General features: G+C 46.3%; 1 protein-coding gene across 1 annotated transcript in view; it reads left to right on the forward strand.

Moving 5' to 3' along the window:
• The window catches only part of LOC124004082 (probable transmembrane reductase CYB561D1), a 27,924-nt gene continuing 3,875 nt past the window's right edge, over positions 1–24,049 (forward strand). The window contains exons 1-2 of the mRNA XM_046312865.1: positions 1–725; positions 16,873–16,910. Coding sequence (XP_046168821.1) covers positions 569–725; positions 16,873–16,910 — 195 coding nt within the window. The 5' untranslated portion in view covers positions 1–568. The remainder of the gene's footprint in view (positions 726–16,872; positions 16,911–24,049) is intronic.

Genomic DNA, 24,049 nt, shown 5'->3' on the forward strand with positions numbered 1-24,049 from the left:
CGGGCAAGTGTAAAATAACTCCCCCATGTCTCATCCACCAAGAGATTCTATCCAGGAAGTGGAATTGGAGAACCCACCTGATCGACTTGAACCAGTGGTAGTAGGCCTACAGTAAATATTCCAGGTGCGCTGGACAAAAAGTATCAGCTGGTCATTATCTGCGGGATGTTTTGGAACGAAACCTGCCGGCCTGGAATTTGATTTAGTCTACGTAGGTGCGTAACAGTAAAATGCTGCCGTTTTATAATCTCTGTAACAGGAGGGGATTTACTAGCTACAGACTAATCCGTTGAGACCGCACATCCATCGTGTCGTTTTCCTGTGATGTGTTGGTCAACATAGTTTGTGATACGTTTATGAATGTGATGCAATTTGATACATCCTTGCTGCGCAAGAGTCCCGAGCGCGGTCACGGATAGACTGGCGCCAACGGTTCAAGAACATTAACTGGCCCGATTTATATCCAACTGATCTCCATGTATCTGCCACGACGCTCAGCGAACACAGACCATCGATTTATCATTGTACAGTTAGCCCGCACGCTCTCCATTTAGCCGGCCGCGGAGAGATGCGCGCAGATGTGGAGTACAGCCCGGTCGGCGAGGGGCTGGGGATGAGCGAGTTCTGGCTATATGTGTGGATGCGAAGGGTCGCAGTGATCGCTGCGCATGTCATAGCTGTGGGTCTCACTGTACTGATTTCAGTACTATCCCGCCCGGGAACAAGTAAGTTGCCTTCATCTTGTTGACCTGTAAACTATTGACAATGATTTTGGCAATGAGTCCCTTTATCTACTTCCCCAGAGTCAGATGAACTCCTGAATATTATTTTTCATGTCTCTGTAACCAGGTTTTCATTCAACCTTTTTATGCGAGTAAAGTAGCCTACTGTCGGATAAAAAATGTCACGCACGACGGGCCTGATAGAAACAGTACATTTCTAAGACACAATTCAAAATGTCGACAAAAAATACGCAAGACAAGGTGGGATCTTTTTGTGTGTGTAAAATGAATTATGCGAGAAATGGCGGTGGAAACGCTTTTATGCACAAATATTGCTATAATAATCATCATATTGAAGTAACTTGGAGTCACGCGATGACGTGTGGTCCCCCACAAAATATACATTTTTTTTTAGGCCAGGGTTCCCAAACTTTTTCGCTCAGGCCCCCCTTCCAAAATTGGGGAACATCCCCTGCACAATCCAATTGTATTTCTATGGGCACAAGCACTGTTCACACCCCTCTTGTTGGCGGAGAGAACAATTAGCAGGTTTAAAGCTTATTTCCTGCAATTCTACACATATTTGTCATGGGGTGCAGATATTATTTTGCAGTTTTAAAGCAGATTTTGCACGTCTATACATTTTGCTATGTCCAATGTGTATTCATGTGATATGAGTGACTCGAACATTTCTACAAAATCTTTGGACTAAAAAGAACCAAGCTAAAACACGTTATCTGACATGGACTAGTTCATCTCAACATTTCTGAGCAGTTATAAATAGCTATATGGTATGCAATGACTGACATGACAAGAGGCAAACTGATGACACACTACCCAATTTCGAAATTGCACGTTTTGCATTCTGCTACTCCAACTTTCAAGAGTAAATTTAAAGTCTGACTGAGTTGCCCCCCCCCCCCCCCCCCGAAAAAAAACTTTAATTGTACAGATGAAATCAATTATGATGAACTTCACAGAGTGGTGAAAGTGCAATGTGATGAGCTTGATGCTCCTTTCCAATAAATATTGAGGGTATTTATTCAGGTGACATAATTGATGTTTGGTTTGTCGGCCGTTTGACAAATACAAATAATCTCGCTCTTTTGTCTATAATAATCTCATCATGTAGGCCAGTGGTTTTGTTGCCAAAGTACAATCAGGATGTTTTTTTATGCTATATTGATAGTACATGTACCAATTCTATGACAAGGAAACAACAGTCCCACCTTTCCCAATGTCAGTAATTCAATTTTGCCCATATTCTTGATGAAGAATGTTAAACTCACTGGTTTGAGACTACAAAAATCAGCCAAATCCACTAAACAGCGCTGTTAATTACACTACATTGAAAATACTGTGACAGAAGAAAAAGTTCAGATGTTAAATTATGATTAAATATGGGTTCATTATCATTTCTACACACTTTATACCTAGTTGTAGTCATTTAAATTAAAACGGGAGCATTTTTCATTAAAGAAAATACTACTTTTTTACTCAGATACTCATGGCCCATTCAAAACCCACCAGTTGAGAATCGCTGATGTAGGCTATACCTGTATCTGCGACATGTTGGCTAGAGTGCACATGCCAATATCAGAATGGGCACATTAGCTATATAATGCAACATTTTTGGTGACAAAACCATCAGTAGAGATGAAAATGCGACGTAAACCCATTTAACTTGTATTTACAATTCGGTACATGGGGATTTAACTGCAAAGTTATTGTGAAATGCTCTTTATCATCACCCACAGCATTTTATCCACAACAAGTCTGTAGAAAAGGCCCATGGAGTTGGTGGAATACTCCTTTAATTCATTGCCATTTACTCAGCTGGGCCAGGGGCGCTTTAATTAGGTCAGGTGGAAATGTCCTACAGATCTCAACTCCATAAAAGGAGGAAATTGCCATCGCCTGATCTCGCTGCTTTCTCTTCCCACCACACTGCTCCGGTTCATTTGGCGAGATATGGAACGAGATGCAGAGCCCACAATCTATGAATGGCAGGTACTCCCATTTGGCACCACCTGCAGTCCTTGCTGTGCCATATACGCTCTGCAGAGACACGCACGGGAGCATCCAGACAGTGACCCAGAAGTATTGGATTCAGTGGAAAATGCCTTCTATGTGGGTAACTGCTTACAGAGCATCCCATCCACGGCTGAAGCGAAATCACTCCTTGATAAAGTACGGAATCTCCTGTCCAAAGGGGGATTTGAGGTCCAACAGTGGGCTAGTAACAGAGCGGAGGTTATCCAGCACCTCCCGCCACAAGCTAGGTCCAGTAGCAGTGAACTATGGCTAACGCAGTCTGGTGCTAACCCAGAAGAGCCCACTCTAGGACTGAGGTGGAGCTGCATACCGGATACTCTGGGGTATAAGCACCTCATCCCCGAGTACCGAAACCCCCACTCTGCGCACCATCTATCGGACCCTGGCCAGTCAATACGATCCCCTTGGGTATATCCTGCCATACACAACACGGGCCAAAGTCTTAGTCCAGGACCTGTGGCAGACCAAGAGGGACTGGGATGAACCAATCCAGCCGGCTGACCTAGTGGAACGATGGATCTGTTGGGAAACTGAGTTAACGGAGCTCTCTGATGTCCAAATGCCACGATGTTATGTACCATCCTGTGTTGACCAACTGGGATCATGCCTGGAACTGCATGTGTTCTGTGACGCTTCGGAGCGAGCCTATGGGGCGGTTTCCTATCTTAGAGTGGAGGATAAGGCAGGCCACACCCATGTCTCCTTTGTCATGGCCAGGTCCAGGGTCGCACCCAAGAAGCAGTTGTCAATGCCTAGGCTGGAACTCAGTGCTGCCCTTTCCGGAGCCCAGTTGGCCTCTACCTTGCGAGCCGAGCTCACCTTGCCAATCCAAAGGGTCATCTACTGGAGTGATTCGACCACTGTATTGACATGGCTCAAGTCGGAGTCCTGCAGGTATAAGGTGTCTGTCGGGACTCACATTGCGGAAATCCAAGACCTAACAGAAGTCCAGGACTGGAGGTATGTTGATAGCATAAACAATCCTGCTGATGACATTACTAGAGGTAAAACCTCTAACTTAAGGAATTGGCTAAACCCCATCGCTGGAGCTTGGGACCACCATTCTTGTCCCAACCAGAGAACGAGTGGCCGACAGCCCCCAGGCGTGCGGCCCCTCCGCAACCAACTGAAGCTCATGAGTTAAGGAAGTCCGCCCAATGCTACAGCATTTCTACGGAACCAACAGCGGCTCTCCCTGACCTAACACAATCCCAAACACTGCCGGATCTGATCACAGCCACAAACCAGACCTCAGATGGGGTGGCTTCTATACCTACCTCCCTCGCGGCAGAGACACTACTCCTCCAGCAAGCACAAGCAGTTAGCTTCCCTGAGGAGTTAAAAGCTCTGAAAGCCGGTAGGGAAGTGGCTAAGGGCAGCCGTCTTCTCTCTCTTGCCCCAGAATATGATCCAATCCTTGGAGTGATCAGAGTCGGAGGGAGGCTGCGCCAAGCGGAGGTTTTGGACCCAGATGCTATCCACCCAATTATCCTTGACTCCAGACACCCTCTTACCAGGCTCCTCATCAAGAGTTATGATGAGCGGCTTCTCCACCCAGGGCCAGAGAGGGTCGATGGGGAGATGAGGCGGAAGTACTGGATAATTGGAGGACGAGGAGCCATTCGTAAGCACCAATACGCCTGCGTAGAATGTCAGAGATGGCGGGCCGGAGCTACGGTGCCCAAAATGGCAGATTTACCCCCTGCTCGCTTGCGCCTCCTTAAACCACCCTTCTGGTCAACAGGAGTAGATTGCTTTGGCCCCTTGATGATCAAGTTAGGTCGTCGTGTGGAAAAGCGCTGGGGCATTCTATTCAAGTGTTTGACAACCAGATGTGTCCACCTGGACCTACTGGAGAGTTTGGATACGGAAGCCTTCCTCATGGCCCTACGGCGGTTTATCTCCCGACAGGGGAAACCCTACGAGATCCTGGCTGACAGAGGTACGAACTTCAAGGCAGGAGAAGCCAGGTTGGAGGAAGCCTTCCAAGCCATGGAACCCAGCCTCCAGGATCAGCTGATGGACCAACAAATCTCATTCAAATTTAACCCTCCAGGCGCTCCTCATTTTGGAGGAACATGGGAGCGAGAGATCAAATCTGTAAAGACGGCCTTACGAGTCGTGCCCCTGAAAACAGGGGAGAAATAATCACGAGAGTGATACGGTGTTGTATTCTCAAGTCAACATTTAGTTCAATCATTTCACAAAAGTAACACATTACATAACAGAAAACCCATTATACAAATAACACAGCAAAATATCTTATTAACAACACGCATGTTCATTCACAATCGACATAAAATGGCAGCTACTCTCAGTACGACGCTATCCTTCACTTCAACCGAGCAGGGCTAATATTACTCTCTTCAACCTTAACTCTAACTTCCTCAAGACGTTACTAAAACACACCTTAAACACTCTTGACATGTTCGCTAGTTATAACATTTAAATTACTATTTGTATCATCAATAAAGTACCTGAAAACAGGGGAGAAATAATCACGAGAGTGATACGGTGTTGTATTCTCAAGTCAACATTTAGTTCAATGAGAAAAGACCGCGAATTTCCCCAGGAATATGCGTGGAGACCAGAGCAATCGATCTCCGGCTCATAGATTAAGAGCATTTCGTAGATCACAGATTAACACTTTTAGGCACCACAAAATAAAGTAATCAATATAACGTTTACACATTACTCTCACAATTCGTACCCTTTGACAGATTTGAACTTTAACACAATTATATGAATGTTATCAATCTCTATCAACTAATACTGAATGCATCTTTTTAACCTTAGATGTTTTAAGATCCTCACATACTATGAACTTACTAATACTTTTCAACGTATAACAGGCTATGAATATGTCCTTTAACCTGTCACACTCTCCCCGACAAAATAAATGTTGTCCCAACATTACCAACATTGTCTTCTTCAACAGTTCGTATGCACTGGACCTAGAAAATCCTCTTCTGTAAGGTAGTACTTGAGCAGAAGTCACGGGTCACAGTTCAAATATAACTAACAAGTTATATTCACAGTCCATATCTGTTGACCAGCTATATAACATAAGCAGCATTTTCTCATACTATTGATCAACAGTCCATCAATTTGAATGATCTATATGCAGTCTGTAAATTGTCTCTTTTGACAGTCTGTGAAATCTGACAGTAGTCCATGGTCAAACATGTCAACTCTGTAGCCTCATGTTTGCTGAAGCCCATGCATGTAAGGTGGCTGAAAGTAACATTGCTGTAGTGATGGCAGCCATGGAACCAGTCCTGGTGCAGAGTAGACAGGGAACAACTGTGGCTGTATACTGTAGCAGGAAGGGATACCAAGCTGATCATAGGTGATACGTCTTGGAGGGTGTCTCTCTCTTTGTGGCAGCTGGTAGGCTGGTTCCTCAGGTTCAGAAGCATCAGTATATGAAGGAAAGGCACTTGGTGGACGATCATCAGGCAAATTTTCAGCAGGCAGGTCTTTAACTGTTGTTGTCTCCTCCAGCCGCTTTTCAACAAGAGGCTGTGCTGGTAGCGTATCAGGGACTGGCACTGCAACTGTCTGTTTCACTGTTGAGGGCCTGTGTTCCCACTCTCTCGCTGGTTCAGCATTCCTCTCCTCAGGTACTGTAGGAGGTGTGGGAACCTGTAGCGGCTCATGATGAAGGTCATATTCATCCCCACTATCTTCATCAGAATCTAGAGTCTGTGATGCAGGCTGGTGTCTCCTCGTTTTCTGACTTTTGTCCACTTTGGTCATTTCTGGTTGTGTCTCAAAAGGTAAGTGGTCACAAGACATGAGCAGATTTCTGTGCAGGACCCTGGAGCGTCCCCTACCCTTTTCTGATCTCAATTCATAAATCGGCAGGTCCGAACCCATTTGTCTTACCACTGTGTGAATTTTATCTTCCCAATAGTTACGGAGTTTTCCTGGTCCTCCTCTTGGTGTCAGGTTTTTAATCAGAACTCGCTCGCCAGGCTGTAGTACTGAACTCCTAACTTTAGTGTCATAGTACTTCTTACTTCTTTCAGCGGCTTTCTGAGCATTTTCATTTGCAATGGCGTAGGCTTCTTCCATCCCTCGTTTCCAGTTCTCCACGTATTCTCGCTGGTTACTGGAACCTGCCTCTGTGCACAATCCAAAGAGCATATCAACTGGAAGCCTGGGTGATCTCCCAAACAGAAGATAAAATGGTGAATAGCCAGTCACTTCGCAACGGGTGCAGTTATAGGCATAAACCAGTTTGTTCAGAGACTCCTTCCAGTTTGACTTTTGTGTCTCGGTTAGTGTCTTTAACATTTGCAACAATGTTCTGTTCATGCGTTCCGCTTGACCGTTTCCCATCGGGTGATAGGGTGTTGTCCTGGACCCCGCCATGCCACTGAGTTTCTTTAACTGATGGAACAACTGATTTTCAAATTCTCCCCCTTGGTCATGGTGGATGCGGGACGGGAACCCAAACTTCAGGGCAAAATCATTGAAGATGAGATTTGCAGCAGTTTTACCTGACTTTGATGTGGTGGCGTAGGCTTGAGTGAAACGTGTAAAATGATCAACAATCACAAGGATGTACTCATATCCCCCTTTGCATCTGTCGAGATGAAGGAAGTCTATACATACCAGTTCAAATGGCTGTGTTGTCATAATGTTTGTCAGAGGAGCTCTTGTTGCATGGGCTGGCTTTTTCTGCTTGACACAGCTACACCTTTTAGTCACATAGTGCTCGATGTCAGACTGCATATATGGCCAGAAGAAGCGGTCACGTACTAGTGATACAGTGCGGTCAGTACCTTGGTGTCCCATGTTATTGTGCAACTCTTCCATCACTTTACCTTTGTACTGCTCTGGTAGAACTAACTGCTTGCGGGCTGTAGTGATTCTGTACAAAATGCCATCACTGTCTATTGTCAATTTGTCCCATTCTCTGAATAGGCATTTTGTCTTTGGACTGAATTTCTTTTGCTCTTTAACTGGCGGTTTGGAACCCGACAGTTTGAAATTGAGCACAGGACGGATGACTGGATCAGATTCTTGTGCTTCTCTAATCCCATCTTTTGGGATCGAGCTGGTTGTTGCAGTGGTTGTCTCACCTTCAGCTGATACTGACATAGATGCAGCTGAAAATGACCAAGGTACAACAGCCTCTTTCTGTACCTCCACTGCTTGTATCGTGGCGGCGATGGTGTTTGGTGGAAGCTCCTCAGAACATTCTCTCATCAGTGACTCTACATCCAGTGGCATCCTTGACAAAGCATCTGCATCACCGTTCTCTCTGCCTGGCCTGTACTTTATTGTAAAGTGGAAATCAGCCAAGTCTGCAAACCACCTGGAAGTGGTTGCGTTCAGTTTTGCAGTAGACAGAATGTAGCAGAGCGGGTTGTTATCGCTGTATACAGTGAAGGTGGGAGCATAGTACAAATAGTCATGGAACTTATCAGTGATTGCCCATTTTAGAGCTAGAAATTCTAGCTTGCTCGAGTGGTAGTGATAGTTCTTCTCAGCTGCTGTTAAAGTTCGAGAGCCATAAGCAATGACCCTAAGCTTCCCCTCTTGCTTTTGATAAAGAACTGCTCCCAAGCCTTGGTGTGACGCATCAGTGTGTACAACAAATGGCTGAGTGAAATCAGGGAAACCTAAAACTGGTGGGTGAAGCAAACACTCAATCAGCTGTTCAAGTGCCTGTTGATGCTGGTCAGTCCACAGGATTGGCTTGTTTGAGGGCACCACATGACTTACTTTCTTTGTTTTTGTTTTCCGTGGGTGGTCAGGTAATTTCTCTGAATCTGCTTTCAGGAGGTCATACAGGCAGCTGGCACTCCTAGAAAAGTCTTTGATGTACTGTCTGTAGTACGTGAGTAAACCAAGCATTTTTCTGAGCTGGCCCACAGTCTCTGGTCTGATTTCTTTCAATGCTCTTACTGCTTCAAAATCGGCTGGGTCAACTCGGCTGCCCTCTGCAGACACTATTCTGCCCAAATAACGGACCTGGGGTTTAAAGAGATCACACTTACTTGGTTTGAGTTTAATGCCATACTCTCTGAGACGCTGCAAAACTTTTCGCACATCATTCACATGGCTGTTGAATGTTTTACTGAAGACTAGCGTGTCGTCCAGATAAGGAATGCAGATGTTATCCCGGAGCCCTTCCAAACACTCCTCCATACACCGCTGAAAAGCTGCAGGAGCGTTCATGAGGCCGAATGGCATACGTATCCACTCATAGAGTCCCCACGGTGTCACAAATGCTGTCAGTGGTCTGCTTTCTTCAGAGATGAACCCCTGGTGATACGCTTTCCCCTGATCCAGGAATTACCACCTAAACTGTCCATGATGTCTTGGACCCGAGGGATGGGCTGGCGGTCGGGATGTGTCTTTCTGTTCAGATCTCTGTAATCTATACACAACCGGAGGGTCCCGTCCTTCTTACGAACGCACACGACAGGTGAGGAATATGAAGAGTTTGACTTCCTAACCCAGCCCTGGACTATGAGGTCATAAATGTAACCCTTCATCTCCTGATACAGTGGCCTGGGCACTGACATGCATGTGCGCTTTACTGGTTCAGAGTCCTTTAGAGAAATAGTCATTTTCAATCGTTCAATGCAGCCAATGTCATTGTCTGATCTGGAGAAGGAGTGACACTCTTCTCTAAGCATTTGCCTAACAACCTCTCTCTGTTCTTCGGTTAGGTGAGTTAAATCTACTGGTGGATCCCACTGTTCAGTAGCAGTACATGGGGTTCGAACGCTGGTGTGATTCACTGTGGCTGATGTGACAGTTTTTTTCAAAGACTTGGGCAGGTAACACAGTCATAATGGTTTGTACTGTACTGATTATTGTGCGTCCTAGCGGGGCAATGTCGTGGTCAGTGGGGTTAGAGACATCAAGCAGGATAACTGGAAAAACACCTTTACTGACTCTGACTAGTGTGTCAAAGAACTCAAGGTCATCTGGCCACTGCGGGTTCAGGTCTGGCTGGAAAAGCATTGTCATGTCATCTTTGAAAGGCTGGGAAGCTACACGGCACTCAATCTGAATGCTACTGTGTTTTGGTACAGCAACCTTCTCTTTCTTGGTTTTCACTGCGTATTCATCTGTCTGTTCTGCGCTAACAGCCTGTATAAAAGCTCTCACCTTGTTTCTTTTGAGGCTTGGGAAAGCTGTTTTTACTGTACTGTATCGTTTAGTCTTTTCGGTCATTGTCAGGATGTGCTCGATAACATTGAAACCTATGATGGGATGAGATAGGTGACAGCCTTTCATTACCAGCACTGGGATGATCAGTTCCTTTGTTTGGTCAATTTCAGAGGATAGACGAAAAGTTGTTTCAATCCATCCCAGGTACGGCATTTCAGTCCCATTTGCTGCAGTCAACCTTAGATCATCAGCTGAGTCCAGGATTTCTGAAACATCTCTCAGCCTTGCGTTTGGGAGAGATTCCTCTTTCCATCGTTCATCAATGACCGATACCTGAGATCCTGTGTCCCATAGAGCTTGGAGGTGGTGGCGATTCAGGTGACACTCAATAAGGCACTGTCTGCCGACTAGCGAGGTGACCTTACGGGGGTGGTAACCTTGAGCTAGGGATGGTAAGGAGTGGGCATTTTTCTCTGTGCAGGAAAACCTTTCACTGGTAGAGTCAATTTGCAGGTGAGTGCATTTTTTTCTTATGTTTAGTCCAATGTTGGTTTTGACATACTTTGGAACAGTACAGTGTCTCTTTACACGATGAACATTGTTTCAGGTTCTCAAATGACTCTTCTCTGGCACAATTTGCACATTTCTGGGACTTTTTGGTAGCTACGGTTAACACTCGTCCCTCAGCGGTAACCCGTTTCCGTTTAAAGGGGCCTCCCCTGATGGTCTGGCTCCCCAGATTTTACATCCAGCTTAAAAATGTTCTCCACTCCCACATATCGGAAGCAGTGTGTGCAGCGTGCATCTGTTCTGGCCTGCTGGCAGACAAAACACCTCCTTGGAGCTTGAGCAGAGTGGTTGGTATACCGCACATATGTCAGAGTCAAGGCCCGCGGGCCACATCCGGCCCGCGAGAAGGTTTTTTACGGCCCCTGGGATGATCTTGATTTATTATTAGAACCGGCCCGCAGACCGCAGCAAGCCGGCAGCCCGCAGATCTTTTACACGCACCAATACTACATTTCCCACAATGCAACGGTGACGCACCGAGCAGTAGGCTGCTTCATTTCAATATTTATTGGCACAGCAGTTGTCAGCATCACAGTAAAATTAACTTTCAGATACCCATCAAAAATGGCAAAACGGAAGGTGGACACTGAGAACCGGGGGTTTCAAACAAGGTGGGAGTCGGAGTATTTGTTCACGGAGGTAGCTGGAAAACCTGTGTGTCTTCTGTGTGGAGAAAGTGTGGCGGTACTGAAAGAGTATAATCTGAGACGACATTATGAAACGAAACACGCGGACAAAAACAAGAATATGGACATGGAACAAAGGCTACAAAAGGCAGAGGAATTAAAACGAGGCCTCAAATCTCGACAGGCTCTGTTCAAAAAAGCCAAATCACAAGGCCAGGCTGCTGTCAAGGCCAGTTTTATTTTGGCAGAAGAGATCGCTAAATCAGCCCGGCCATTTACGGAGGGGGATTTCATCAAAAACTGCATGATTAAAGTTTGTGACGAAGTTTGCCCAGAAAAAGGCAACTCTTTTTAAATGTGAGTCTGAGCAGAAACACCATTGCCGAGAGAGTAGACCAGTTGTCCATCAATCTAAAAGAGCAGCTTGTGAAAAAGGGAAAAGATTTCATTGCATATTCCTTGGCTGTGGATGAGAGCACCGACATTTCTGACATTGCCCAGTTGTCAATTTTCATCCGCGGAGTGGACTCCAGCCTAAGCGTGACAGAGGAGTTTTTGGCTTTACGTCCTATGCATGGCACAACTACGGGGCATGATTTGTATGAAGAGGTGTCAAGATGTGTAAATGAGATGGAGCTGCCTTGGGAAAAACTCGTGGGTTTGACAACCGACGGAGCACCTGCGATGTGTGGACACAGGAGCGGACTGGTGGGGAAGATACGGGAAAAGATGCAAGAGGAAAACGCGACAGGTGAGCTGACAGCTTATCATTGTATCATACACCAGGAAGCGTTGTGCGGTAAAGCCTTGAAAATGGAGCATGTAATGAGCATCATCACGCGCACAGTTAACTTTATCAGAGCCAAAGGTTTGAATCACCGCCAGTTCAAGGCATTTCTGACGGAGTTAGAAACGGAGCATGGTGATTTGCCTTATCACACAGAGGTGCGATGGCTAAGCCAGGGAAAGGTGCTTCAAAGATGTTTCGAGCTTCGTGAGGAGATTTGTCTGTTCTTGGACAGCAAAGGGAAAGACACAACACAACTCTGAGACGAAATGTTTCTGTGTGAAATGGCTTTTCTGTGTGACATTACGAGTCATCTGAATGCAATGAACTTGCAGCTGCAGGGTCGGGATCGTGTCATCTCTGATATGTACAGTACAGTGAAGGCATTTAAAACCAAACTGACTCTGTGGGAGACGCAGATGCGGAAAGAAAATTTGAGCCACTTTCCCAGCTGCCAGACCATGAAAGAGAAGCTCTCTACCAGTGCGTTCCCGAGCGCACAGTGGGCTGATAAAATAGGTATGCTTGCCGCTGACTTTCGACGCCGATTTGCTGACTTTGAAGCACAAAAAAGCAGGTTGGAACTGCTCGGTAACCCATTTGCTGTTGACGTGGAAAGCTCACCACCAAACCTCCAAATGGAGTTGATTGACCTCCAATGCAATGATGCACTGAGGGCAAAATATGCGGCAGTGGGTGCTGCGGAGTTCGCCCGTTTCCTCCCCGACACAATGCCCCAGCTGCGCATCCAGGCTGCTCAAACGTTGTCTATGTTTGGCAGCACATACCTGTGTGAACAACTGTTTTCTTTGATGAACTTGAACAAAACATCACACAGAAGTTGACTTACTGCTGAACACCTCCACTCAATTCTGAGGATTTCCTCAGCTCAGAGCCTTACCCCGAACATTGATGAACTTGTGGAAAAGATGGGACAACACCAAGTATCACCCTCAACCTCAAACAAGTGAACATTACTGTGCAATCACATATTTAGAGTTTTTACTCAGTTCAAGTTTAAAAGTTAAAGTTTAATATTTGTTTTCACTGCATGTTACTTCTCCTTAAACAAAGTGTTGTTTTTGATTAATAGATTTTTGCACTTTATTTTATTGTATTTCAATCCAATTATATTTTAAAAATATTTCAGTTGAGTGGATGATAGAAAATTGCTATTATTGTTTTTTTCTTTGAAGTAAATTTAGCCCACTTTTGCTAAAATAGAAAATATAGGCTACTGATGGTGCCTTGAATACCGGTTTCTTTCATTTAATGTTCATGTTATGGGGATTTTTATATAAAGGAAATTTGTCTTTTGTGTCTGTTGAAAATTAAAGATTACTGACAGAGCCATAAGAAAATATTGCTTTATTTATCTGATCATATTGGAATATATTTGTTAGGTTTTCAGTAGGTTCAATTAGGTTCACTAGACTATATGCGTCATTTAAAAATTTTTCAATGAACATTCGAACAGTCCGGCCCTCGGCTTGTAGCTAAATTTTTTATTTGGCCCTCCGTCCATTTGACTTTGACACCCCTGGTATACCGGTTAGGTGCATATTGATGCTGTGCAGGGTCAAGTGCTTGGGACCGACTGTAGTTGCTGTAATACTGCTGCTGGGAAACAGGTGGCTGGGGGTCCCTATCTGGCCTCCTAACTGGGGGTGGGGCATAGGCACAAGGCTGTGACTGAAACAGGCTGCTGTAATGTCTCCTTAATCTGAGCAATCTCTGCACTGAGACCTTTTAGAGAAGCTACACCTGTCTTAAAGTCAGCTAACTCTGTTAACAGTTCTGCGGGTATCGTAGCTTTGGCTTCCTTCACAGGACACTTTGCAGATGGCATATCCTCTAACTGGACTACACTTACAGTTGTAGCAGGCTGTGGGGCATTAAACCGCTTTTTGTTTCGTCTTTCTCTCTCATTAGCACAAGCAATGTTAAGCTTCTCTAGCAAAACCTCATCTGATGTTTCGCTCTCGAGCAGGAGAGGCTGCATGTCTATCCTGATACTGTCACTCTGGAGACCCGTAAGGACTGTGTGTAAACACATGCTCTGGACTAGAGCAGGGTCATACTTAAGCCCTGATTCTGACTCCTGGGATGCAAACAGTACTTTTTGCCTCAAATCTAAAACGTGCATCAGGAAGCTTTGAGGGGTCTCCTTGCTATGCTGTGCTTCTGAAGCTAGCTGTTTGTAAAGCTCTGTTGCACTCTTCTCTTGGATGTGGGAACGCAGGATACATCTAAGTGTGGGAAGAGTTAGCTGGGGTTTTACCTTCCAAGTAGCTGCGTAGCTGTGAGCCTGGAGAAATAGCCCTGACTACTGCGTCTACTATTTCTACCTCAGGATATCCTCTGTTAAGTCCATTTTCAATCTGATGGGCAAGGCTGGAAAAAATCAGTTTTTCTTTTTGGCCCGGTTCACCTATCTGACCAGAAATTTTAAACTCTTTGCGCCAGTATGAGCTGGGCTGTGCATTGGGTGAGAGCGGCACGCTCCCCTGAAGATTGGCATGGTGTTGGGGCTGACGCAGAGAATCACTGACTTTGGCTGCAGTAATCTGCTCAGTTCCCGCCCCTTGTTGTGGGGTTACAGTTCTCAGTTCCTCTATTCTGTGATGTGTTCCGGCTGGTTCAATATCATGGTCAACTTGCCCTGTTTTGTTATCTCTGCCACTGATCATCTCCGTCATTTCGTCTCTAAGTAGCAACAATTCCGACATGCCGCCATCTTCTAAATCTGTGACTTCCTCTCTCTCAAGGAACATCATAATGCGAGTCATTAATGCTATGCGGGATTTGTCTTTAACATCTCTTCTCTGTTCGCCTGATATTTCAAGGAAATCACATATCTCTAGTAATTTGTCTTTAGTCAGGGTGTGTAATTCTCCTACTACCTCTTCCTGTAGTTCTTCCAAGGCGCTTGTCATGTTGACAGAACAGGAGGAACTTTTACTGTGCAGGAGTTGACTCTGAATTAGATGGTCCTTACTGTCTCTGATGGTCGATCAATGGCATCAGTTGACACGTACTTAACCACTAACTTCCAACTTCCCCCAAACAGCAACACTTTCCTCACTGCAGCCTGCCTGAGTTGTTATGTGGAGATTTAGCTGGCTCGGAATTCAGCGACCAGGGTGTGGAAACTGGACATCTGAGCAGCAATCTCAGCGGAGCCTCCAAAAATGTTACGCCCCTGAAAACAGGGGAGAAATAATCACGAGAGTGATACGGTGTTGTATTCTCAAGTCAACATTTAGTTCAATCATTTCACAAAAGTAACACATTACATAACAGAAAACCCATTATACAAATAACACAGCAAAATATCTTATTAACAACACGCATGTTCATTCACAATCGACATAAAATGGCAGCTACTCTCAGTACGACGCTATCCTTCACTTCAACCGAGCAGGGCTAATATTACTCTTCAACCTTAACTCTAACTTCCTCAAGACGTTACTAAAACACACCTTAAACACTCTTGACATGTTCGCTAGTTATAACATTTAAATTACTATTTTTATCATCAATAAAGTACCTGAAAACAGGGGAGAAATAATCACGAGAGTGATACGGTGTTGTACAGACATCGCTGACCCCGATCCGGTTACACCGAATATGCTCTTGATGGGACGCCGAGATGCGTCACTTCCTCAAGCCATGTATGCTGATACCAACCTCGTAGGCAGACGCCGGTGGCGACACAGCCAAATCTTAGCTGACCATTTTTGGGCCCGATTCATTCGGGATTACCTACCAAGTCTACAGCACAGAGGGAAATGGAGGAGAGAAATGGCCAGCCTGGAAACTGGCCAAGTAATAATGATGGTGGACCCTCAGCTGCCTCGAGCCTCCTGGCCGGTGGGCCGTATAACTAAGACCATGCCTGGGATCGATGGTCGTGTTAGATCAGTGGAGATCCAAGTGAAGAACCGGACATATATCCGGCCAGTTGCCCGACTGATTCCTCTCCCTGAGATGACAGAGGACGGGGAGCAATGAGCCTTTTTTGAGGAGTGTGGAATTTAACAAATTTCCGGGGTGGCTGTAGAAAAGGCCAATGGAGTTGGTGGAATACTCCTTTAATTCATTGCCATTTACTCAGCTGGGCCAGGGGCGCTTTAATTAGGTCAGGTGGAAATGTCCGACAGATCTCAACTCCATAAAAGGAGGAAATTGCCATCGCCTGATCTCACTGCTTTCTCTTCCTTAACTCCATCTCATCCAGAAGTTCTGTGCGTCCATGAATCCACCACAGACTACCCAGTAAATATACCACTTTATGGTTAAAGGAATTCCTGCCTCAGTCTCATACATTCCTCTGTCACCTGACACGTGACCACCTGTTCACCTTCACTGTCAGTCATCCTACCAGTCCAGCAACCCACACAGATTCCACTAATCTTTCAAGTCAATATGATGGAAACACATCTCTGGTGGGAAAATGTGCATATTGTTTTCATACAGATCTTTGAGGATCGCATGAAAATCTGTCGCCAATCGGATGGAAACCTAGCTTCTCTCCAGTATGAAGGAGGTTGGAGGTAGTTTTGCGAGCCATTGCTAACTAGCATTAGCACAATGACTGGAAGTGATAACCATAGATTTACAGTCATTGCACTACCGCTGGTTTGCATTGTCTCGCTTCATACTGGACACAGAGACATAAAATGGTATCAGACTGGGGAAGTAGATAAAGAGCCTCATTGCCTAAATCCTGAAGTATACTTTTAAGCACAAAACCTGCAGGCCTGGTGAACTGGTGGGTGCATGGTTTTGTTCCAGACCAGCACCTAAGCACCGCAAGCATTGACCAAGTATCAGTTGATCAATTATCAGGTGTCTAATACTGGGCTAGAGCAAAAACCAGCACTGATCCCAAGGACTTGATGACTGCATTAGTAACTTTCAATTGGAATGTTTTGTCCAGTGTGGGCAATCACACAATGTGTCTGTGTTTCAGGTCTATTTTCCTGGCATCCTGTGTGTATGTCTATCGCAGTAAGTTATCCTGATAACATGACACACACACCACAAAATACCATAATATACACAGAACAAAAATATATAAGCAACATGCAAAGTGTTGGTCCCAGTATTTTTCCACACTTGCAAAAAGCTTATTTCTCTTAAATTTTGTGCACAAATGTGTTTAAATCCCTGTTAACATTTCTCATTTGCCAAGATAATCCATCCACCTGACAGGTGTGTCATATAAATGATCTTATTAAACACCATGATCATGACACAGGCACACCTTGTGCTGGGGACAATAAAAGGCCACTCTAAAATGTGCATTTTTGTCACACAACACAATGCTACAGATATCTCAAGTTGGCATGCAGATTGCAGGAATGTCCACCAGAGCTGTTGCCAGAGAATTGAATGTTAATTTATCTACCATAAGCCACCTCCAACGTAGTTTTAGAGAATTTGGCAGTACATCCAACTGCCCTCACAACCATAGACCACATGTATGGCGTCGCGTGGGGGGAGCGGTTTGCCGACACAATTGCATTTTATCGATGGCAATTTGAATGCACAAAAATACCATGACGAGATACTGAGGCCCAATTACAGTGCCTTGCGAAAGTATTCGGCCCCCTTGAACTTTGCGACCTTTTGCCACATTTCAGGCTTCAAACATAAAGATATAAAACTGTATTTTTTTGTGAAGAATCAACAACAAGTGGGACACAATCATGAAGTGGAACGACATTTATTGGATATTTCAAACTTTTTTAACAAATCAAAAACTGAAAAATTGGGCGTGCAAAATTATTCAGCCCCATTTACATTTACATTTACATTACATTTAAGTCATTTAGCAGACGCTCTTATCCAGAGCGACTTACAAATTGGTGCATTCACCTTATGACATCCAGTGGGACAGTCACTTAACAATAGTGCATCTAAAACTTAGGGGGGGTGGGGTGAGAGGGATTACTTAACCTATCCTAGGTATTCCTTAAAGAGGTGGGGTTTCAGGTGTCTCCGGAAGGTGGTGATTGACTCCGCTGTCCTGGCGTCGTGAGGGAGTTTGTTCCACCATTGGGGGGGCCAGGGCAGCGAACAGTTTTGACTGGGCTGAGCGGGAGCTGTACTTCCTCAGTGGTAGGGAGGCGAGCAGGCCAGAGGTGGATGAACGCAGTGCCCTTGTTTGGGTGTAGGGCCTGATCAGAGCCTGGAGGTACTGAGGTGCCGTTCCCCTCACAGCTCCGTAGGCAAGCACCATGGTCTTGTAGCGGATGCGAGCTTCAACTGGAAGCCAGTGGAGTGAACGGAGGAGCGGGGTGACGTGAGAGAACTTGGGAAGGTTGAACACCAGACGGGCTGCGGCGTTCTGGATGAGTTGAAGGGGTTTAATGGCACAGGCAGGGAGCCCAGCCAACAGCGAGTTGCAGTAATCCAGACGGGAGATGACAAGTGCCTGGATTAGGACCTGCGCCGCTTCCTGTGTGAGGCAGGGTCGTACTCTGCGGATGTTGTAGAGCATGAACCTACAGGAACGGGCCACCGCCTTGATGTTAGTAGAGAACGACAGGGTGTTGTCCAGGATCACGCCAAGGTTCTTGGCGCTCTGGGAGGAGGACACAATGGAGTTGTCGACCGTGATGGCGAGATCATGGAACGGGCAGTCCTTCCCCGGGAGGAAGAGCAGCTCCGTCTTGCCGAGGTTCAGCTTGAGGTGGTGATCCGTCATCCACACTGATATGTCTGCCAGACATGCAGAGATGCGATTCGCCACCTGGTCATCAGAAGGGGGAAAGGAGAAGATTAATTGTGTGTCGTCTGCATAGCAATGATAAGAGAGACCATGTGAGGTTATGACAGAGCCAAGTGACTTGGTGTATAGCGAGAATAGGAGAGGGCCAAGAACAGAGCCCTGGGGACACCAGTGGTGAGAGCGCGTGGTGAGGAGACAGATTCTCGCCACGCCACCTGGTAGGAGCGACCTGTCAGGTAGGACGCAATCCAAGCGTGGGCCGCGCCGGAGATGCCCAACTCGGAGAGGGTGGAGAGGAGGATCTGATGGTTCACAGTATCGAAGGCAGCCGATAGATCTAGAAGGATGAGAGCAGAGGAGAGAGAGTTAGCTTTAGCAGTGCGGAGCGCTCCGTGATACAGAGGAGAGCAGTCTCAGTTGAATGACTAGTCTTGAAACCTGACTGATTTGGATCAAGAAGGTCATTCAGAGAGAGATAGCGGGAGAGCTGGCCAAGGACGGCACGTTCAAGAGTTTTGGAGAGAAAAGAAAGAAGGGATACTGGTCTGTAATTGTTGACATCGGAGGGATCGAGTGTAGGTTTTTTCAGAAGGGGTGCAACTCTCGCTCTCTTGAAGACGGAAGGGACGTAGCCAACGGTCAGGGATGAGTTGATGAGCGAGGTGAGGTAAGGGAGAAGGTCTCCGGAAATGGTCTGGAGAAGAGAGGAGGGGATAGGGTCAAGCGGGCAGGTTGTTGGGCGGCCGGCCGTCACAAGACGCGAGATTTCATCTGGAGAGAGAGGGGAGAAAGAGGTCAGAGCACAGGGTAGGGCAGTGTGAGCAGAACCAGCGGTGTCGTTTGACTTAGCAAACGAGGATCGGATGTCGTCGACCTTCTTTTCAAAATGGTTGACGAAGTCATCTGCAGAGAGGGAGGAGGGGGGGGAGGGGGCGGAGGATTCAGGAGGGAGGAGAAGGTGGCAAAGAGCTTCCTAGGGTTAGAGGCAGATGCTTGGAATTTAGCGTGGTAGAAAGTGGCTTTAGCAGCAGAGACAGAGGAGGAAAATGTAGAGAGGAGGGAGTGAAAGGATGCCAGGTCCGCAGGGAGGCGAGTTTTCCTCCATTTCCGCTCGGCTGCCCGGAGCCCTGTTCTGTGAGCTCGCAATGAGTCATCGAGCCACGGAGCGGGAGGGGAGGACCGAGCCGGCCTGGAGGATAGGGGACATAGAGAGTCAAGGGATGCAGAGAGGGAGGAGATGAGGGTTGAGGAGGCAGAATCAGGAGATAGGTGGGAGAAGGTTTGAGCGGAGGGAAGAGATGATAGGATGGAAGAGGAGAGAGTAGCGGGGGAGAGAGAGCGAAGGTTGGGACGGCGCGATACCATCCGAGTAGGGGCAGTGTGGGAGGTGTTGGATGAGAGCGAGAGGGAAAAGGATACAAGGCAGTGGTCGGAGACTTGGAGGGGAGTTGCAGTGAGGTTAGTGGAAGAACAGCATCTAGTAAAGATGAGGTCGAGCGTATTGCCTGCCTTGTGAGTAGGGGGGAAGGTGAGAGGGTGAGGTCAAAAGAGGAGAGGAGTGGAAAGAAGGAGGCAGAGAGGAAAGAGTCAAAGGTAGACGTGGGGAGGTTAAAGTCGCCCAGAACTGTGAGAGGTGAGCCGTCCTCAGGAAAGGAGCTTATCAAGGCATCAAGCTCATTGATGAACTCTCCGAGGGAACCTGGAGGGCGATAAATGATAAGGATGTTAAGCTTGAAAGGGCTAGTAACTGTGACAGCATGGAATTCAAAGGAGGCGATAGACAGATGGGTAAGGGGAGAAAGAGAGAATGACCACTTGGGAGAGATGAGGATCCCGGTGCCACCACCCCGCTGACCAGACGCTCTCGGGGTGTGCGAGAACACGTGGGCGGACGAAGAGAGAGCAGTAGGAGTAGCAGTGTTGTCTGTGGTGATCCATGTTTCCGTCAGTGCCAAGAAGTCGAGGGACTGGAGGGAGGCATAGGCTGAGATGAACTCTGCCTTGTTGACCGCAGATTGGCAGTTCCAGAGGCTACCGGAGACCTGGAACTCCACGTGGGTCGTGCGCGCTGGGACGACCAGAGTAGGGTGGCCGCGGCCACGTGGTGTGGAGCGTTTGTATGGTCTGTGCAGAGAGGAGAGAACAGGGATAAACAGACACATAGTTGACAGGCTACAGAAGAGGCTACGCTAATGCAAAGGAGATTGAATGACAAGTGGACTAAACGTCTCGAATGTTCAGAAAGTTAAGCTACATAGCAAGAATCTTATTGACTAAAATGATTAAAATGATACAGTACTGCTGAAGTAGGCCAGCTGGCAGTGGGTGCGTTGTTGACACTACACTAATCAAGTCGTTCCGTTGAGTGTAATAGTTTCAGCAGTGTTGCTATTCGGGGGCTAGCAGGCTAGCTAGCAGTGTTGTTTACGTTACGTTGCGTTAAAAGAACGACAATAGATGGCTAGCGAACCTAGAAAATCGCTCTAGACTACACAATTATCTTTGATACAAAGACGGCTATGTAGCTAGCTAAGTAGCTAGCTACGATCAAACAAATCAAACCGTTGTACTGTAATGAAATGAAGTGAAAAAGTGATACAACCTGTGAATGCGACCGGGTAGTTGAGTTCTATACAGAAGACGTTGGCTAGCGTTGGCTAGCTGTTGGCTAGCTAGCAGAGTTGGCTAGCTAGCAGAGTCACCTACGTTAAGGACGACAAATAGCTGGCTAGCTAACCTCGGTAAATTAAGATAATCACTCTAAGACTACACACTCTAAACCTAAACAACACAATTATATTGGATACGATGATACGAAGACAGCAAAGACAGCTATGTAGGTAGCTGACACTAAACTAATCAAGTCGTTCAGTTGAGTGTAATAGTAATAGTTTCTCAGTGCAGCTAATCAGTGGACGTTAGCTAGCTGGCTAGTGAAGACTACGTTAGGACGGCGAAATACGATAATTACGCAATTATCTTTGATACAAAGACGGCTATGTAGCTAGCTGAGAAGAAATTGCTAAGATAAGACAAATCAAACCGTTGTGATATAATGAAATATAATGAAAAAGTTATACTACCCGTTGGAGCGACGTGCAGATGCGACCACTCGCTCCAACCGGAACCGGATCCTCTCGGATCTCTTCCTCCAGCCCCCTTAAGTTAATACTTTGTAGCGCCACCTTTTGCTGTGATTACAGCTGTAAGTCTCTTGGGGTATGTCTCTATCAGTTTTGCACATCGAGAGACTGAAATTTTTTCCCATTCCTCCTTGCAAAACAGCTCGAGCTCAGTGAGGTTGGATGGAGAGCATTTGTGAACAGCAGTTTTCAGTTCTTTCCACAGATTCTCGATTGGATTCAGGTCTGGACTTTGACTTGGCCATTCTAACACCTGGATATGTTTATTTTTGAACCATTCCATTGTAGATTTTGCTTTATGTTTTGGATCATTGTCTTGTTGGAAGACAAATCTCTGTCCCAGTCTCAGGACTTTTGCAGACTCCATCAGGTTTTCTTCCAGAATGGTCCTGTATTTACATTTACATTACATTTAAGTCATTTAGCAGACGCTCTTATCCAGAGCGACTTACAAATTGGTGCATTCACCTTATGACATCCAGTGGAACAGTCACTTTACAATAGTGCATCTAAATCTTAAAGGGGGGGGGTGAGAGGGATTACTTATCCTATCCTAGGTATTCCTTAAAGAGGTGGGGTTTCAGGTGTCTCCGGAAGGTGGTGATTGACTCCGCTGTCCTGGCGTCGTGAGGGAGTTTGTTCCACCATTGGGGGCCAGAGCAGCGAACAGTTTTGACTGGGCTTTTTAAACAAGCTCCTTATAAACTGCACAAGCACCAGAAACACTGTTGTTTTGACAAATAGCAATAAATCACTGATATCGGTTAGGTGGGAAATTAGGTTGTACGTGCTGTTGAAACTGACACAAAAAAACACATGGAAATGGGAGATATATTTTACCTCCCTGGTTAGAGGACAACCTGCAGAAGAGGCAGCTACATTTGGGAGTGATGCATTAAATTTAGGGGTCGCGAAACAAGGGAATGCAACACTTATTTGTCATCACTCATCGACATCATGCTAAAGAAAATTGCGAGAGAGGAGAGAGATGAGGTTGCACGTCCTGTTAAAAGCTCAAAAACCACACGGAATCTGGGAGTACATCCCTGGGAGTACATCCCTGGTTAGAGGACAATTTGTAGAAAACAGCACGCCACATTTTGAAGTGTTGCATTTTGATTCAAGTGGGTCACCAACGTGGTAAGTGTAACACAACTCCTAATTGTCCCTAGACTTTCTAAGCAAACAGCTGGAGGCAGGGCTTTCTCCTGTAGATCTCCATTTGAATGGAATGGTCTTCCTATCCATGTGAGAGACGCAGACTCGGTCTCAACCTTTAAGTCTTTACTGAAGACTCATCTCTTCAGTAGGTCATATGATTGAGTGTAGTCTGGCCCAGGAGTGTGAAGGTAAACGGAAAGGCTCTGGAGCAACGAACCGTCCTTGCTGTCTCTGCCTGGCCGGTTCCCCTCTCCCCACTGGGAATCTCTGCCTCTAACCCTATTACAGGGGCTGAGTCACTGGCAAACCGGTGCTCTTTCATGCCGTCCCTAGGAGGGGTGCATCACTTGAGTGGGTTGAGTCACTGACGTGATCTTCCTGTCTGGGTTGGCGCTCCCCCTCTTGGGTTGTGCCGTGGCGGAGATCTTTGTGGGCTTTACTCGGCCTTGTCTCAGGATGGTAAGTTGGTGGTTGAAGATATCCCTCTAGCGGTGTGGGGGCTGTGCTTTGGCAAAGTGGGTGGGGTTATATCCTTCCTGTTTGGCCCCGTCCGGGGTTATCATCGGATGGGGCCACAGTGTCTCCTGACCCCTCCTGTCTCAGCCTCCAGTATTTATGCTGCAGTAGTTTATGTGTCGGGGGGGCTAGGGTCAGTGGCTCCATCCATCTTCCCATCAATTTTAACCATCATGTTTGACAGTGGGGATGGTGTGTTCAGGGTGATGAGCTGTGTTGCTTTTACGTCAAACATAACGTTTTGCATTGTTGCCAAAAAGTTCAATTTTGGTTTCATCTGACCAGAGCACCTTCTTCCACATGTTTGGTGTGTCTCCCAGGTGGCTTGTGGCAAACTTTAAACGACACTTTTTATGGATATCTTTAAGAAATGGCTTTCTTCTTGCCACTCTTCCATAAAGGCCAGATTTGTGCAATATACGACTGATTGTTGTCCTATGGACAGTCTCCCACCTCAGCTGTAGATCTCTGCAGTTCACCCAGAGTGATCATGGGCCTCTTGGCTGCATCTCTGATCAGTCTTCTCCTTGTATGAGCTGAAAGTTTAGAGGGACGGCCAGGTCTTGGTAGATTTGCAGTGGTCTGATACTCCT

This window comes from Oncorhynchus gorbuscha, linkage group LG18 (assembly GCF_021184085.1).
Source record: "Oncorhynchus gorbuscha isolate QuinsamMale2020 ecotype Even-year linkage group LG18, OgorEven_v1.0, whole genome shotgun sequence".
Classification (NCBI taxonomy): domain Eukaryota; kingdom Metazoa; phylum Chordata; class Actinopteri; order Salmoniformes; family Salmonidae; genus Oncorhynchus; species Oncorhynchus gorbuscha.